Source organism: Aspergillus flavus, chromosome 1 (genome assembly GCF_009017415.1).
Source record: "Aspergillus flavus chromosome 1, complete sequence".
NCBI classification, from domain to species: domain Eukaryota; kingdom Fungi; phylum Ascomycota; class Eurotiomycetes; order Eurotiales; family Aspergillaceae; genus Aspergillus; species Aspergillus flavus.
This window is the reverse complement of record NC_092406.1, coordinates 2,850,659-2,867,512: the sequence shown is the minus strand read 5'-3', so window position 1 is coordinate 2,867,512 and position 16,854 is coordinate 2,850,659. Positions and strand designations below refer to the sequence as shown.

Genomic DNA, 16,854 nt, shown 5'->3' with positions numbered 1-16,854 from the left:
ATACACACACACACACACACACACACACACACACACACACATCAATATATGTAACCTACCCAACTCCTCAGCCTTACACACCAACCACGATCTCATTCCACGCAACCAAACACATAGATTAACAAGTAATAACTCCCCTAGTTAACTTACACCCTTACCAACTAAGCTCAATACACATCAGTCATAATCTATCATACACTGAGAAGAAATCACACGCATCCAATGATACCCCATACCCATCAGCCACCATAATACATCTGGCTGAACATTCACCCGTGGGACCGGTAGAAAAACAATATAATTTCAAATAAAAATAAATCGAAAGATCAATTGATATAATAATTATTCTATGGGTAGAATACATATATCACTATTCTATTTCTTTTGCATGGATCTTGGAGAGTACGTCGATTGAAAACAGCTGATATATAATCGCCGTTCCATGTCAGCTGTACGGCCTGTCCCGGAAGAATTCTACCTATCTGTTGTCAGATCAACAGGTTCCATTATTGGGAGTAGTGTGACTCGCCACTACATTTGTTTCGTGGTCACATTGTCTTGATTTCGTGATGTGTTCTGTGAAGTTTTGTAGATGTGCTCATGTCTTATAATCGGTGGATAGTTCAATTGATTTCATCTTTAGTATGTACTTGTTCGAATTTCTATACTGATTATTAGCATATATATGAACCACGTAGAGATTTTTATTACTTGGGTTATTATAGTAAAAGTATGAAAGGTTATGTGTAACTTCTCTGTTGGGAGGACAGGGGATTGCGTATGGGGACTCGAAGCATTCATTGTCCATGGAACTGTGGACTTCCGAGGACGTTGAGTTCCGCCATGATGATAGTCATCAATCTGCGTTGTACAATCTCTTCGAGAGAATGATCTGTGCTCCTATCCTGCGGCATTTTAAGAGTGTCTATGGTGCAGTGCAGTATATATCCAAGAAGATACCGACGAGATCATTGGAACAACAAAGTATAATTCATAGTCTGGTATAGCTATATTTCATGTCTACATGAGCATAGCACTGTAAGATGAATCTCCAATCGAATGAACGACATCCAAAAACATAAACGCATTCCAAAAGGGGACACCTGTACAAAATGGTATCAAGTCTGTTCCTTGCTCCCCGATCAATCAATCCCTTTCCCAAATGTTACAATCGCCAAGCACAAAAACGACAAAAATGAGGAAACATAACAAATTATCAAAGAAAGAAACACGCATGCAAACCAAGGTCGAGAAACGCCGGCCTGTTTTATCGCAAGATCCTGGTCCCTGTACAATCTCCAAATGAAGTGGATAATAATCACGAGCCCATAGAGCGTGGGTGGAGACAGTCGCTCACAACCCACTTCCAGCGGGCTGAAGGCAAAGACAAAAATAAATATAGAGTGAAAAGGGTTATCAAAGAAGTGAAGAGAAGAGTTGTCGTTTCATCGATTAGATCGATGACCCTGAGAGCGATTAGCTACCCATTCCATTCTGCATCATGTTCTGTTGCTGCTGCTGTTGCATCACCTGAGCTTGTACAGCCGCAACTTGATTAGCACGTTGTTGCTGAGCAGCCTCACGTTCTCGTCGAATGATTTCTTGGACCCAAAGTTTGGCATTTCTTTCAAGCCCAGCATGATACTGCTGCGCGACTGATGGCGGGTATTGATTGGGCGGGCCGTACTGCCCCATGAAACGACTGGCCATTTCCTGTCGTAATCTTAACAGACGTTGTTGATAGAGCTGGTTGTATCGCTGTGCCATAGCTCCCTGCATGTTGGCTCCCTGGAGGTTCTGGGGGAGCTGGCCACCGTTTGCTTGAGCAGCTGCCATCAGCAACTGCTGCTGTTGTGGGTTCATCTGGGAACCGCCCTGGTGCACCTGGCCTTGCTGGCCTTGTGATTGAGGTCCTTGCCCATGCTGCTGCTGTTGCGCCATCTGCATTTGCGCGAACTGTGCCCGCATAAGTTGTTGTTGGTAAATCTGAGGGTTCGGGATCTTCTGTTGCTGTTGCTGGTGGTTCTGCTGTTGAGCCTGCAGCATCTGCTGCTGATGCGATTGAATGTTTTGCTGCGCGTGCGCGTTGGCCTGGAGTTGAGCAAATTGCTGCGGCGTGAGCTGCCCATGCCCGAGGTGCCCTTGTTGTGCAAGCATTTGTTGTCTCTGATGCAACAGCATCTGCTGCTGTTGAGGTGTAAGGCCCATGCCACCTGTCATTTGTGGAGTACCCATCATAGCTTGGCCCATCACCGGCGTCGGTGCCACTGTCGAGCGGCCGGGGCTGGCGTGACTCATTCGTTGTGTTGGTGTTACGTTGCGCATAATTGGTGTAGCATGGGACATGGCCGGTGTTCCTTGAGTCATCTGCGGGGTTCCATGTCGACTATGGCCTTGCTGGCTCCTCGAAGGAGCCATTGGGTGGCCCATAACATTGGGGTGGGCATGCTGTAGCGCAGAAGGGGGCCGTGGAGGGCTGCCAGCGCCCTGCATAGACGATGTCATACTCATTGGCACGCCTCCCTGTGCTCCCATGGCATTGCCAGGCAAAGGCGACGAGGTATTGTGCGGCGTCTGGTTGCGAGCAACTGGAGAGGACTGTGGCGCTTGGCTGACTCCATTTGCTTGAGGCATGACGTGGCGACCCTGTTGCTGCGCGGCAAGCTGTGCCTGTACTTGTTGTTGAGCAGCAAGATGCTGTCTCCGAGAGTCCTCTTTAGCTTGCTCCTCTGCCTGCCGTTGCTCCAGGGCACGGCGCCTTTCTCTTTCCTGTTCTTGCTGCTGCCTCTTGGCCAATTCTTGCTTGAGCTTGATTTCGTGCTCCCGTTTCGCTTTCTCCTCATGTTGCATGCGAATGTTTTCCAGGGTTTTGAACCGGGAGAAACGAGGCTCGAAAGGTGCACCGCCGCTTGTATCATCGACGGCAGATTTAGGGCCTCCTGCGCCCCCAGAGGTAGTTGGCTCGAGCCGTTCATCCATGATAAGCATGAATCGCTCCTCCTCAGCGGCCAGTGCTTCATCAGCAGCAAGTTCCGCCACTGTCCGCTTCCTTCGTTTCGGAGATGGTGGCGGATCATTATGGAGAGGGCTCTCCATGAATTTCAGTAGATCTTGAGCAGCATCCAGGCTTTGCACAGGCTCTAGGAAGAGTGGTGGTGCTAAAGCCCTCGTCAGTTTGGCTTCGCACTCAGCAAGATCCTGCGGTTCGACAAGCATCTTCTGTCTTTTTGCAACAGGCCCACGCTCAGGTGGGTTAGTGGAGCCGCCGGGAGACGGAGGCGCAGCAGATGAAGCCGCTTGAGTACGTGACGCAGAACTCGTGGCTCCCTGCTTTGCAGCCTTTGGATCGGGTGTAGTAGCAAGCAAAGCTAACTCTGCTCGTAATGAGTGAGGAGTAGGATGAAGAACAGTGGTAAATACACGGGGTTTTGGAGGAGTCTGCTTGTGTTGAGAAGAGCTCGATTCACTCTTTTCGGGTTGTTCTTGGGAATCGCTGGCGTGCTCTCCGTTGGCGTTAGTGTCTGACTGGGTTTCGGCCTCCTTTGATGTTGGTTTCTCAGAGGTCAACTGGTTCTGTTTCGGGTAGGGTACATAGGCCGATGGCGTAACATGTTCGTTGTAGTTATGAATAGAGAACGGAGTATTGCTATCATTCGTCGAGGGGGCAGTTGACTTTCTGGCTTGGGCTGACACGGACTTGTGATCAACCACGCGGACAATGAGACAACCTATCAACACGGTTTAATGAAACGCAGCGTAAGTATTATATTACAGGCTAGTGCCTACCTTCGTAGAAACGAACGTTGGCCCGCAACAGCTCCTCTATCATATCATGGGGAACGGTCCCGGCACGAATATGTTCGATGATAACCTTCATTTCAGAATTATAGGGGAAGCTTCCATCTTGTTGCTCAAAGCGGAAATGGGTAGGATGAAGATGTAAAATGAGAGACGGGGGGCATTTGCCGTATTTCTTCAGTATATGTGACGTTGTTTTCACTGGAAGGGATACAGCTGTCAGCATACAGGGGCGCCGCACATAGAGCTTGCGGAAACTCACCATAAGGCTCAGGACACTTCTTGCCTAGCCGGCGCTCATTGTCCGTGGAAAGAGTCCTGGCCAATGGCTTCGCTAACCGCATTCCTTGGTCACCTGGCTTTTGCGCCTCTTTCTTGGGCCGATTAATGGAGGTCTTGACGCCATTCGAATCAGCCGCACCATTGACCCCGTTTGTGACCGCACCACTTGTCGAGCCCGCAGGGCCTGGTTGATTGGAACCCGGAAGGCGCTTGGAGGTCGGTTGTGGGGACGAGGAGGACTGTTGAGGCTTTACCCCATTGACCCCGGTTGGAACAAAAGGCGGGGGCGGCCGTTTCATCTTAGGCGGGTGGGAGGTTGGTTTGGAGATCGCCGTTGCCATATTGTCGGCGATAGGGGTGCGACGCGATCACAGCAAGCGGCTTACGGGCGCGACTTCTCGGGATATGAATCCGAAGATGACAGAGGGAAACCGTGCTCCGAGTATGATATAACCGGAGCGCGAGACATGTGGGGAGCGGAGGACGGGACCGGACGACAACGTATAGACCGGAGTCGACGCGGAACTTTGGACGGAGCCCGGAGCCGCTAGAACAGAGGAATACTAGTGTCCATCGAACAAGCACCTGCAAAGAAGGCAGGGGAGGTTCGGAGAGGCTGATCGGGTGACGGAGATGGTGCTGCAGAGGGAGTTTGGTGATGCCAAGCCGCGGGCGACGTGAAGGAGGTCGGGATCATGTGACTACCGACCACTGCATCGGGTTAGGGCCCTCTCTCCTCATACCTCGAATCTCACCCTATGTGTTGTTTGTGCTTGCAATTCTACGGGTTCACAATGAGATTGGCTGGCTTACAAAGGCGCTTTCAGCCTTGTTATTTGTGTGACAGATACAAAGAAGACAAGAAACACGGGGCCGTGGTAGTGGTATTGGTATCCTTAAAGCATGTCCTTTTCATAGCTAGACTATATGCGCAGCAGACAACATTACCAAATCAGAAAATATAGCTCGTAAAACTCAGGGGAATCAAAGCAGGTCGTAAGGGTGATGAAAGGGAAATGACACATATGAACAAGTGAAATAAACATATCGACACAGCCACCCAAGAAATTGACTTGACATCTAGTCCAGGCCAGACACTCTTCGTCGCCAATCGTCTCCGGTACGGAGCACGTCAACGACATCAATGCGCTTGCCGATGCCAGTGGTGCCCTCCTTCTGCCACCACTTCTCACCACTGTCGGCCAAGGCAGATTCATCTTCACTGTCGACGAGGCCTCCTCGCTCGCCGACGACAACCACTACCTGTCTGACCCACCGGGTGATATGCTGTACCGGTTCTCCTTCCTTTCCAGTGAGGGACTCTTGGACGTAAACAATGTCAGGAGAGATGTGTCGCACGAGATGCACAAAGCCGGTAGATGTGCTGAAAGGCATAATCATGCTCTCTTTCTCGGCAATTGCTTGTGCCTGGGTATACAGCGTTTTGAAGAGCGGAGTCTGGTCATCCTGGCGAGAGTCCGAAGCGTTCAGGTCGCCAATTGGTGGCTCACCGGGGGATAGGACTTCTTCAGGAGCGATGTTTGAATAGGACGAGGTGACAGACATGGTAGGATGGGATCCAGTGCCCTGGTTAGGAGCGTGCTTCAAGCCTGGTGCGTAGATCATAACAAAGACTCGAGTGGTATCGGGGTCGATATGTTCCGGAAGATGGGAAAGGATAGACTGTGGCATTATCAGTAAGTGAAATTATGGGAAGGGGACGCTATCACTTACAGCGTGATCGGAAGTGTACTCCTCTGGGTCCAAGCGTGAGGTGTCCGATGAAACCACAATAGCTACCGTTTTCTTCTTTTTCGAACCAGAGGACGTGCCAGCAGCGACTCCTGGGCCGGGAAGAGTTCCGCTCGCAGTCGGTGCAGCGAGATCCGATAGATCTCTGCGGGATCTTGATTCTACCTCTTCAGACCACCTCGAATGATCTTCGAAGTCGCCCCTGTCTTCTTCTCGGATGGATGTAAGAGCACCACCTACAAACGCGCCGGCAGCAGCCATACCAGCTGCGACCCGCTTGCTGGCACCATCGAAAATCTGCTGAGGACTAGGAGTGCGTCGCAAGGCTCCCTGCATGCGAGCTACCATGCTAACATCGTCTGTATCATGAATATCCGTCGCTGTTGACCTGGCATAGTCTCCATCGTATCCGGGAGGGAGCTCGTCCCCGCCGCGGCCGGGCGCGGGGAAGCCATCGTCACCTCGAGGGTAGTTGCCATCATTGTCTTCATCTTCAATGCGTTCACTCCAGATCCAGGCTGCAACACCGGCTGCTGCGACACCTACTGTCAATGCCAAGGGCACCCAGTATCCCAAGGCTGTCCGCCTTCCCGACGAGCTGAAGCCAGTACCCGCTCCAACCCGCCGACGACGAGCATCCGGGGGGAAAGACATTGTGGTCGCTGAGGTCAATTAGGGCTGGCGCATAAAAACAGATTGATTGCGATAATTTAAATCACATCGCAAGCCTGTTCTAGAAGATGGGTGTGGGCTGGAAGGACAAATGAAGGGCAGGAAAGGAGGAGCACTCGCATGGCTGGGGCAAGGCCTCGGACCACCCGAGAAACATGTGGCTGGTGATAATCTCCCCTGTTTACCGCGGGTGTTTACCATTACGGTATCTGCCGGCAGGGAAACCTACGTATTTTGCATTGTTTGTCTGTATCTATACATAGCATTGCTGAGTCACTATCGCTATCGGCACGTGATGTCACTTCTTCGATCGAAATCATTGTTGGAAGATGCTGGTGGTAAAGACAAATAACATCTAGCATCGGCTGTTTCGTATCTTGATTTTCCGTCTTGCTCGGATTATACGTCAGATTGTGTGGGGATTTGACGTTCGACATCTAAAGGAGTACCATTCACTTTGAAACCGTCTCGATATATTCGCTTTTCTCCGCCCTCTACCCCGCGACGATTATAATGCCGCCAATTGTTGATCGATCCATATAAAAGTGATCAGGCACCCCATCGGCATTCGATTGCAAGGCCTGTGGTTGCCACCATGCAACGCTCTGTGCCTGCTTTATCAACCGGCTTTCAAGCCCTAGTTACATAAATAACGGCATCTCTTGAATTACTCCGTCTTGCCGACCTTAACCACGTCAGAGTCTAACTTCTTCCATACAATCAGATTGACGCATGAATGGTTACTCGGAGCGCGCCCGGCACTACTTTCGTCTGGTACAGTTGGCACAATAACAACCCACGGGCCGTCAATGGGTGCTGAATAAAACGGCCGTCAGGGTGGACAGATTGGTATTTATAAAACAAAGGGTAGAGAAGATGGTGTCAAAGATGAGGTGACGGGCTTCCGCTGCCATTACCCCTCTTGAGCAGGGTGGGAATCTTCAAGATTTCATCCCATGAATGAACCGTCTGCTCTTCGGCTTGGCCTTTCAGATCTGCTTTCTCCATGCCGGATACATTAAGAAACGAAGGACAGAAGGGGTTTCTCTTCAGGCACTCATCTCGTTCAGAGTGTGCGACGGCGTAGATGATGTTGGGCTACAACGGCGCACAGATTCACGCCTACCGAGTTAAACAAAAGGCTTTCTTTAACGAAAGTTTGAAAATGCCAATAAAAACCATATCTGGTGGAAATCAAGCTAGACTGACAGGCAGGACTGACAGGCAGGTTCTGAAAGAGAGCTGCGACGGAGAGAAATCCCCACACCGGAAAAGTGAGGACAGGGAGAAAGCGGCAGCCTTGACGGCGACACTCTCGAGGAACAGATCGATCTGGAAGCTATGTGCGCAACCAAAGCTGATGCTAGCACCTTCCACAATGAAGCCTGTCTCAAAAAGTTTTGACACTTGAAATTTTGTCTCGTCTCCAAGCCTTCAGGCGCCGGGCCCAGTCGATGACCGCCAAGAAGGAGGATCTCTTTATATCCTCAAACCTATCTTAGGATCACACATTCGCATTTGCCGTTGCTCTTCACCCCTCTAGGCTCGAATCCGTCGAGGGATCCGGCTGCGCGATACAATGCTCCGCACAACCAGAAGATCGCATATCCCGCTGAGTGGTCCAGCGCAGCACAGTTACCAAAACTGGCTGCCTTCTTGTCCAGGATACTTCCATAGAAGAAACGGGTGTCATCAAGGAGCCCATGATAGGGCAAAGTGCCACATCGCCGGTGGTACCCGGCTGACCCGCTGCGTAGTCAGGACAGTCATTGGCGGACGTTGCTGATTGACCGTCTGTCGTCGGAGTAAGATCAGATGGAAGGATTCGTATGACAGTTCAGTATGGTCGCATTGTCACTGGAGCGGTGGGTGCTAATAACGAGAAGTCTGTAGTCTTCGTAGAGCCGAACAAAGTTTTCTGTCACTGTGACTGGAAAATCTGATAGATCTCCTTCCATGCCAGCGCCATCTGGTAGCAGCCAACTACATATTACGTCCTATTTAAGCTCTATGGATCTATGGAAGGATCAAAGATTACTGAGATATACGGAGTACCAACTGAAAAAGTCAAGATAGCTAAATTAGAAAGAAATACCTTTCTCCATGAAACCACAACCCCGGATATTACCATGAAACTACTAATGTACAAACCACCGAAGTAATAATGCATGTACATACACCGAGTAATCCCCAACCCCACCGACAAAGACCCAGAATCAAAGAAGACGAAGAAGAAAAAAACTCTCAAAAGAAAAAAACAAACAGCCAAACCCTCCACAAATGACATCACAACCCCAACCGCATGTGAATATGCAAAGACCAGATCCACGCCGTACACGTCAATTCCCACGCCCCTGCACCTGCATAAACGCCAAGAGAAGGGCACTTTTCATGTGGATGTAGCTGCACCGATGTATATGCGTTGCCACTCAACAAAGCTTCAAAGAACAAGAATCCCCCCTTAAATAAAAAGCAAACCGAATAAAGAGTGTCAGAACAAGAGAGAAGGAAGTAAGAGAGGTCTAGACCAAAACCGCCCTCTCTCTTCGGCCCTTAGCTGTGACTAATATCCATATTGTCCGGGAAGACAAAGCCACGGGGGTGCAGTTGCGAGATATCTCTGATAGGTTGTTTGCCTTTTCCGGTGCCGCAGGTTCCGTCGTCGGGGAGATGCAATTGGTCGGGGGAATCCAGGTTGAGCATGCTGGGGTCAATGGTGGCGAGTCCCGGTGTTGGCGAGAAGAGGAGCATGTCGAGGTCTTCTGGTGGATCGTGGTTCTTGGATGAGTGTCTGGGGGATTCGTTTGATGGGGAAGGGCCAGTGTAGGGTGTGGTAGTGCTCTCGTATGGTGTATTTTCCGTGGAGAGGGTGTTATTGTAGGCGTATGAATTGGATCTGGTGTGGTGATGGAGATCTAACTCTTGGAATGTCTCATTTGTGTGGATATCCCCGTCATATTCGGCGGAGAAGATTGGATGAAAGAGAGTGGTTGTACGTGCATGATGGCCTGCTCTCTCGTCCAGTGCCCTGGGGTGATTGAGATTCTCGATTGAAGGTCCAGGCTCCCCGAGCGGGGACAAGGGACGGAGGATAAGCTGAGGGAACTGATTCATAGCGACGGGGGGTCCATTGAGCGCCTCGCACGGACGCCGTGGAAGTAGTGAACCGGGATTACCATTAACGTTATGAAACGAGCTAGTCTGAGCGTCCAGAGTAGGGAGACCCTGTGAGTACGACCCGGTTCTCAGATGGCCCAAGCCCATCTCTGCCTCAAACGATGCCATTGTAGACTGTGTCGTCGGCATCACTACACCACCACCACCATCATTAGACAAGCAGTGAGATCGCTGTGCCACATGCTTGCCCCCGGTCCTCTGTCTATGCTCACCCCCATACCCATCAGCCAACATCCCAATCATACTAGACGAAACATAGAAGAAATCACTCGCCGGCCGATACCCCGTCATAGACCAATTGAGATCCGAGTAGTCCGCGCGATCCCAGTGTTTCATCAACGCAAATAGAACATCAAACGCATAACCCGGATTCATGTGAAAATCCCGCTGACCCCGAGTACAAAGATACGACTGGACCTCCAAGCCGCGGACATACGGATCGTCCTTGGTATACTTTGCCTTCGCGACACCCGGCTGCATCCAGCGCTTGTGATCGCCTCGGGCGTAAAACCGGGCCACCATATCCAGGAACCCTTCTTCATCTGCCGAAACCCCGAGGATGTATTCCATGTTCTGGACGGTCATGAGCAGACGCTGCATTGTGGTTGATGCGTCCCAGGATGGGTATTTCTGATGCTGTTGGCATATCCAGCAGTCGGTGTCGATGAGCGCTGTGGTTGCGGTCTGTTCTTTGTGGTTTCGGGCCTCTTCGAATGCGCAGGTCATATAGGAGACGATCAGGTGGGTGCAGGCGTGCCAGAATACGACCATCTGACACATTGTGCTGTTGGTGAGGAGGGTATCCGCTATGTTGCTGTTCCAGTATTTAGGGGAGCTTGTGTCGAGTCTGGTTACTTCCAGGGGAGCTGTGCAATTGAGGCGAGACTTTGGAGATGCGATGATGGGTAGAGGCATTGGGAGATGAGTGTGGTGGCTACATGGTCTGGCAATGTGGGATATGCCATGTTTGTTTGTGTTACTGGATATCTATGTGTTAGCGATTTGCTGTTTTGTAGATAGCTTTGGTGAATGGGAGCAGTGAATATAGGGTCAGTGTTGTGCTGTGCAGCGCTTGTTTGGATCTGTTTAGCAGAGTGAATGTAGTGTTTGATGCTCTTTCCTGGAGGATGATTATAAGCAAGTAGTGATATAGATAATCGTGTTGGTTTAACCTGAGGATGTTATAGTGCTTCGATTGGAAACGGCTTTGATGTGAGGTCTATAGATTGTTTTGCGACAGAAGGCAGGTTACGTCTGCTGTTGGGCCAATAGGGCTAAGCGTACGAACATGGTCAGAAAAACTTCGCTGGAGGCCTGAGGCAAGAGTTCCCAAATCTATCTATGCACTCAGGAGCAGCTTCTAGAATACATAGTACACTATTGATGCTTTTACTATAAAATCAACAATCACACACTTTTGTCAGGCCAAAAGATACGTAGTGCAACATCATCCTTGGTTAATGAACAAGTATAGTTATATACAGGGACACTGAGAAACAACACCAGGAATAAAACCTTGATTGAAGCTTGTAGCTCAGATCAATAAGTTAAGCTTCTGCTGCAGTGCATTCGTCTTTTACAGTCCAGACCCATCACACATAGAGATAGTACGCAGGATTCGATTCATATCGTTCTATACTGTATATACATACTACGGATCAGATACTCCGAAACTATTCCTATCGTAAAAGCACGACCATATCTCTGAAATACGATCTTCCAACTAGTTCCGCGGTAGGGCTTGTTATAGTGAGACATCCCACCTCCCACCCAACCCTATTTACCAATCAATGCACCATCCGTACCAGGAAACGAACCTTAGTACACACACACACAACGACCGACAAAATCCAAGAAGCCGGTACAGATACCTCACAGCGTCTCCATCAGCATAGGTGTAGGTACACGATTCGACCAACCGCGAAGCAAGGAGCGAGCGCGCACCGGGCCAACTTTTGTGATGGTGGGCCACTAAGTCTATAAATATCACGATTTGAGTCAGTTTCCACAGATGGACGTAGAATTGGAACTCCGATCGATGTTACCGCTTTTTAATATCGGAATATGGGAGTGGATGGACAGCCTGGTACTGTAGCAAGCATTGTCTACTCTTTCTTCTTCTCGAATGTTCCAGAGAAGACCGGTCTTACTGTACATTATTGCCATCGGTATTAGCATTCGCGATTAGGTAGATATGACTTCCCAGGTATGCAGAAGAATGTAAGACACGCCATTCTTGTTCCCAGTCTCGATTGAGCTGGTGTTGACTGGATGAGAGGTATCCACTGCATGTCTCAAACCTCATCCAACACACGGAATGTAAGGTATCATACAGTAATGCAAAGAGCGAGCTTTACGTATTGTCCAGACACACACAAACATCTGAGAAAGATAAGTGTATAGGGGACATTTCTACTTCGTTCGACCTACATATCTGGTACCTTGTCACTAGCGTCCACCGGTTTTGATGCACCATGTACGTTGATAGCGCTAGCCCATCAGCAACTAGAGATTATCTCCGAGGCGCACATACACATTCCAGCAACCGTCCTCAAGCTAACAGTCTGCTGCGGGTCACATGGGTGGATGATGACAGGGAAGGTTACTTCCAAGGAATATTCAGTCAATCTTCATACATTTCACGATGATCAAAGTTTAGCCCGGGGGGTTCTTGTTCTTGGTTTACTTTCGCTTAGACATTGAAAGGCGGTACTATCGGTAAGTGTAAAATCGATGGGTAGTTCATGTTGGCAATATTCGTCTAGTATTTGGAGAGGTACCCCTTCGTATCTACCGACAATAAAAAAAGTAAAAGAAAAAATAAAAGAAAACGAAGAAAAGCTTTGGTGGATCTCAGCCAGCCAGGGCCATCCCCTCATGTCAGAATATGTCAGAATATCAAAGAGCGAGTCTTCCTCACCGGCCGAAGCCCCGCTTAGTGACTACCCATTAAAGCGACATGCAGATTCCGCTAATCGTGGCTCGTGGAAACTTTGCCCATCAACATGACCATCTTGTCGGCTTTACACCAATAATAGAAAACTACTGATGCCGGCAAAGAATATGGAAGAAAAAAAAAGAAAATGAAAAAACAAGTGAAAGAACTAGACTCTTCAATACTTAGTACTCGTAGTGGAACCATCTATCCAAATGGAATGATCATATGACTCTTGGTTTGTGGTATGCGGATAACCTCTGCATGGGGACGAGGGCGCTGTGTGACCAGTGTGGTAAACACATACTTCTACAGGTACACGGGGATTCCCATCGACTCGCCAAATGGGGTACTCCTGGGTCAACTTGGGTCGTACCGATGTTTCATGTTGAAGTATCTGCAATGCATAGTGAACTGTCCCGTACGCTTGGTGGGATGTAACCGGAGATATATAAAGATGGCGGGAGCACCGGTTGGGGACCGTAGGTGTTTGACTGCACATGCAGCTGTACGTGGACTATGGCAATATGGTATATAGGGCAATTATGTATCAGGTTTATTGCCATCGGAAGTTTTTTAGGTCGAACTGTAACTCTAGCTCAATTGGATAAATACCAAGTAGTAGTAGTACCGTACCAAGTCTCAATAACCGTAATCATGTGAGCAGATGCGGGGAAAAACGGCCATTGTGCCTGAATACACAGGTAAGGTTCCTGGCAGAGGGAATTGACTTTTCTGGGTTCATGGCTTCCAAATGTCAGGTACATACTAGTAGGTTGTCAAGGGAAAGTGTATGTACAACCATGGTAGTATGTATGGTTCTTTGGTCGGAGTTTGCATAATTAGTTAAGCGGAGATAACCATGAACATTATGATATCGCTTACGAGTACGAGTACGCTAGCCATCCAACGTTGACCCTTTCTGGATTTGGCCGACCGTTCCATGTTCGACCCGCTGGTATTATCATTGTGGAAAGTCGTTTGCCCACTGCTAGTCCTCTGTACTCCACACTTTCGGTTATTCCCCAGATATACCTTGTATCTGTAACTACGCGACCTTTGTTCGTAGGTCGGCCAGGATTAGTTATGATCATCCCTTGTTGGACCCCGTCCTTAACGCCGCCCCTGAAACCGCGTCGTTCTTACCTGGAAGGGACTGGTGCAGACATGGATATAGACCATCCTCTTTCACACATGTCACTCTGACAGCATTCCGGGTTCCTGAATAAATTATCAAGAGGAACGTGCGCTTCCCCTTCCAATCACGTACGGCTCTAATTTGGCCACGTAGGAGTTGTCATGTTGGAGCCCCGGATTGTCATCATTCCACCCCTGCACATTTGGTATGCGAAGCAAGTCGAGGCCAGAGGGGGTCGAAGCATTTGTCATAAGAGGAACCACTTTTTAAGTGCGTAGTTGAATTGCACCGCCGCATTGGGCAAGCTAAAACACTCGAGGGGGGAAAAAGTTTGTTTACTTTTTCTTTATTTTCCCTGGTCGTATGTATTTTAGCGGTCGAAATTAACCCCTCATAGTGCTCCGTAGAGAAAGCTGGCAATGTGGTAAGAAAGGGGAGAAAAGAAAACACAAAGGATGAAAGTAAAGCTCGGGGTTTATTTAAACTCTTTGCCACCCCTGAAGGCGTGTGAATGGAAAATCTCCGTAGACGATATCAGAAATTATGGAGAATACTCCATAAACAATGAAACCCGGTCGCTCTTTTACGATAAAGGGAATGAAACGGAGCTCCTGCCAATTTGAAAGTGAGGATCCTTAACCCCGTCTGAAGGAGCCCTTCCGTCCCTAGTAGATTATGCATTACCATTCCATATCCACTTGGCTCCATTCTCACTTTTGCTCTCCATATAACTGCCGCAAATCAATGGAACCATGGTAGTTGAAATCCAGTGTGTCTCCGCAGTGTCCGCACCGTATGATGCTTTCTCCATACTTCTCACATACTCCGTAGTCTCGAGACTAGCACCCACAAAATGCCACCACTCCACGGAACTTGTCGTGTTCGGATTCTCTAGGAATGTCCATTGCCGTTGTTCCCCACCCTCCAAGGCAGATGGAGAGATAGATACCTTAGATATGGAGGAACATTCCATAGGGACAATTTCCCGGGTCACGAGGATTTAACGTAGATGACAAGTCTGACTCGCAGGGATACCGAGTTCCTTGGATCAGATAGGGATCCATGCTTCAGCAGAAGGTCCTGCACAATACCCCTCAATCCTTCTTGCGCAGATAAGATTGCGGATGAAACAACCACTACGATACCTGTGCCGCGTCAGTTGGGAAAATCCCAAAAAGCGGAGCAGTGACTGCCTCATCAGGTTAAATGGAACTTCCACAGTGTTGATAAGAGTTTTCTCTTTCTTGCGCGAACGGCAGATGGTGGGGAAATGAGGTGCAGACGGTCGAATGAAATCTGAAACTCGAAGGACGGAGGGTCCATGATATGCACCCGCCGCCGTCAGGTTGAGTGACGCGGTTGGCGAGCGAAAGGCCCCGAGTCGAATCAAATGCTGGTTTGTGGTGTCGATCACGCGGGAACTCCTTACATTGATCTGCGTGAGAGACTACTTACTTGAGCTAATGTTTATTCTTTTTTGATTTCTTTCTTATCTTTGCTTTCATACAAATCTATGAGGGAGTAGTCGAGTATGGTGTATGTAGCGCCGTATAGAGGCTGGGTATCCGGAACAATCACTACAGAGCAAGAAATGGAGGTGGCCTATTGCGAAATAACCGATAGTCCACTTGATAACGATATTCCTTGATATGTATGGTCCGATCTGTTGAAAGGGAAAAAGAAATACCAAAAAAATAATCAAAAAAGTGGGTCACCGATTGTCCCCATGCATATCGGCTCAACCCAACCGAGATCACTGTTCCCTTCTGTTCTGTAGTAAAATCTCTAACAGGTGAGCCATATGTGATCCAGCTCATGAACGTTGTCTACACCGACAATGTCACGAAGACATGAAGAGAGACAACACAAAGCGGACGCATCAACAAGAGTGATCTGAGAGTCAAAACAAAGTGCCGTGGCGTTTCTATTGAAGTTTCCATAGGTCCCCTCACTTCGTGATTCCAACACATTAGAAACCTTAGGAGTTTAAATAACGTATAGGAATTTGCACGTAAGCGAATATTTCCCTCTTATTATCAGGGTCTCCACGGATTGTTGCCAGTCTCTTGGTTCACTCCAAGGCAGCCAAGAATTGTATTGTACCAGAAAGTTAATTTAGTAGGTCGGTAGCCGCCTTGTATGTATCACTTGGTATTCGGTATGGGGTTTATGTACATAGGTATACACTTGGGTATAAATCATCTCATGGGTTGCCCTCCTCTATAGGGTATTATATCCGTGAAACATGAAGATATATTTAAGTATATTGTATATCTTTAGGGCAATGAACCACATTTGACTCTCAAACAGATTTCCTGCTTCGGATCCCTACGTTTCAGAGGGTTAATGCCCATGTAGTAATGGTTAGTAATGCATCTTGCACTGCATGAGTAGGCCGGATCCTAATCTGGCGATTTTTGAGTGTACATTAGCCTCACTGACCGCTAACCAGGCACGTCCAATAGAGCCACGTTTTCCTTTCTTTTCGCCTATCTGGCTTTTTTCTTTTCTTTTCTTTTTTTTTTCCCTCTTCTGCCGCTTGATACCCTGCCACCATGTATGTATAAACAATTCTACTACTCCGCGCATGATGCCTACATAACACCCTTGTGGATGGCTTGCGAATCTCTCGTTTCGACGATAAAAAGATGACGTGCGACCAGTTGATAGTGAGATGTCTAACATCACATACATACACTAGTTCATCCTATACAGAAGCAGTCCGCCGGTTGCCTCGGAGTTAGCTCAACTGCTAGGCTAACGACTTAGTATCCATGGTACACGACCGGAAGGGTAGGAGGCTGCGACTACGGACGCGAGAATGGTCAGTCCGCAAATTTGCTCGTACTCCGTACACAATCTGGGCCATCGATTAGGTTGGTGGAACAGAACTCCCTGATCCACGGGACTCCATAGCGGGAATCTCCCACGGTTTTGTGAGAATTACCAGGGTTATCCAAGAGCAGATTAGAAATTTTCTGGTCCTTTTCTGGAGGACTCGGGAGGCCGTTGTTGATTTGCCTGAAATGAAGGTGAATCATAAGATTCGATGACTCAAAGTAGGTGACGAAAATCTTGAGGATCACTATGCGTCCGCTAT

The 16,854-nt window shown here is 48.6% G+C and overlaps 4 protein-coding genes across 4 annotated transcripts; all 4 read right to left on the bottom strand.

Moving 5' to 3' along the window:
* Positions 1 to 2: 2 nt before the first annotated feature.
* On the bottom strand, positions 3 to 6,682 carry F9C07_2279374 (Spt20 family-domain-containing protein). Its single transcript, XM_041288437.2, has 4 exons — positions 5,815 to 6,682; positions 4,061 to 5,763; positions 3,787 to 3,999; positions 3 to 3,728 (listed from the first exon to the last, which is right to left on the bottom strand). Exons 2-4 carry the CDS (start codon positions 4,419 to 4,421, stop codon positions 1,477 to 1,479), a joined length of 2,826 nt encoding a protein of 941 aa, XP_041140888.1. The 5' UTR covers positions 4,422 to 5,763; positions 5,815 to 6,682; the 3' UTR covers positions 3 to 1,476.
* Positions 5,161 to 6,486, bottom strand: F9C07_1061 (uncharacterized protein; the record flags this gene model as incomplete). Its single annotated transcript, XM_041288438.1, has 2 exons — positions 5,161 to 5,763; positions 5,815 to 6,486. The coding sequence occupies 2 exons, from the start codon at positions 6,484 to 6,486 to the stop codon at positions 5,161 to 5,163; spliced, it is 1,275 nt and encodes a 424-aa protein (XP_041140889.1).
* Positions 6,566 to 6,824, bottom strand: F9C07_1060 (uncharacterized protein; the record flags this gene model as incomplete). Its single annotated transcript, XM_071507451.1, has 2 exons — positions 6,566 to 6,681; positions 6,734 to 6,824. The coding sequence occupies 2 exons, from the start codon at positions 6,822 to 6,824 to the stop codon at positions 6,566 to 6,568; spliced, it is 207 nt and encodes a 68-aa protein (XP_071365750.1).
* A 2,189-nt stretch (positions 6,825 to 9,013) lies between these two features.
* Positions 9,014 to 11,505, bottom strand: F9C07_1068525 (uncharacterized protein). Its single transcript, XM_041284137.2, has one exon. It carries the CDS (start codon positions 10,594 to 10,596, stop codon positions 9,058 to 9,060), a length of 1,539 nt encoding a protein of 512 aa, XP_041140890.1. The 5' UTR covers positions 10,597 to 11,505; the 3' UTR covers positions 9,014 to 9,057.
* Between the last annotated feature and the right edge of the window lie 5,349 nt (positions 11,506 to 16,854).

What these genes read in the sequence shown, in the direction of transcription:
- F9C07_2279374 (XM_041288437.2), bottom strand. Translation starts at nt 4,421, where the DNA reads ATGGCAACGGCGATCTCCAAACCAACCTCCCACCCGCCTAAGATGAAA. An exon ending in GAAGTGTCCTGAGCCTTATG is followed by an intron (nt 4,000 to 4,060) that starts GTGAGTTTCCGC and finishes TATCCCTTCCAG; the next exon opens with TGAAAACAACGTCACATATA. An exon ending in CAACGTTCGTTTCTACGAAG is followed by an intron (nt 3,729 to 3,786) that starts GTAGGCACTAGC and finishes CCGTGTTGATAG; the next exon opens with GTTGTCTCATTGTCCGCGTG.
- F9C07_1068525 (XM_041284137.2), bottom strand. Translation starts at nt 10,596, where the DNA reads ATGCCTCTACCCATCATCGCATCTCCAAAGTCTCGCCTCAATTGCACA.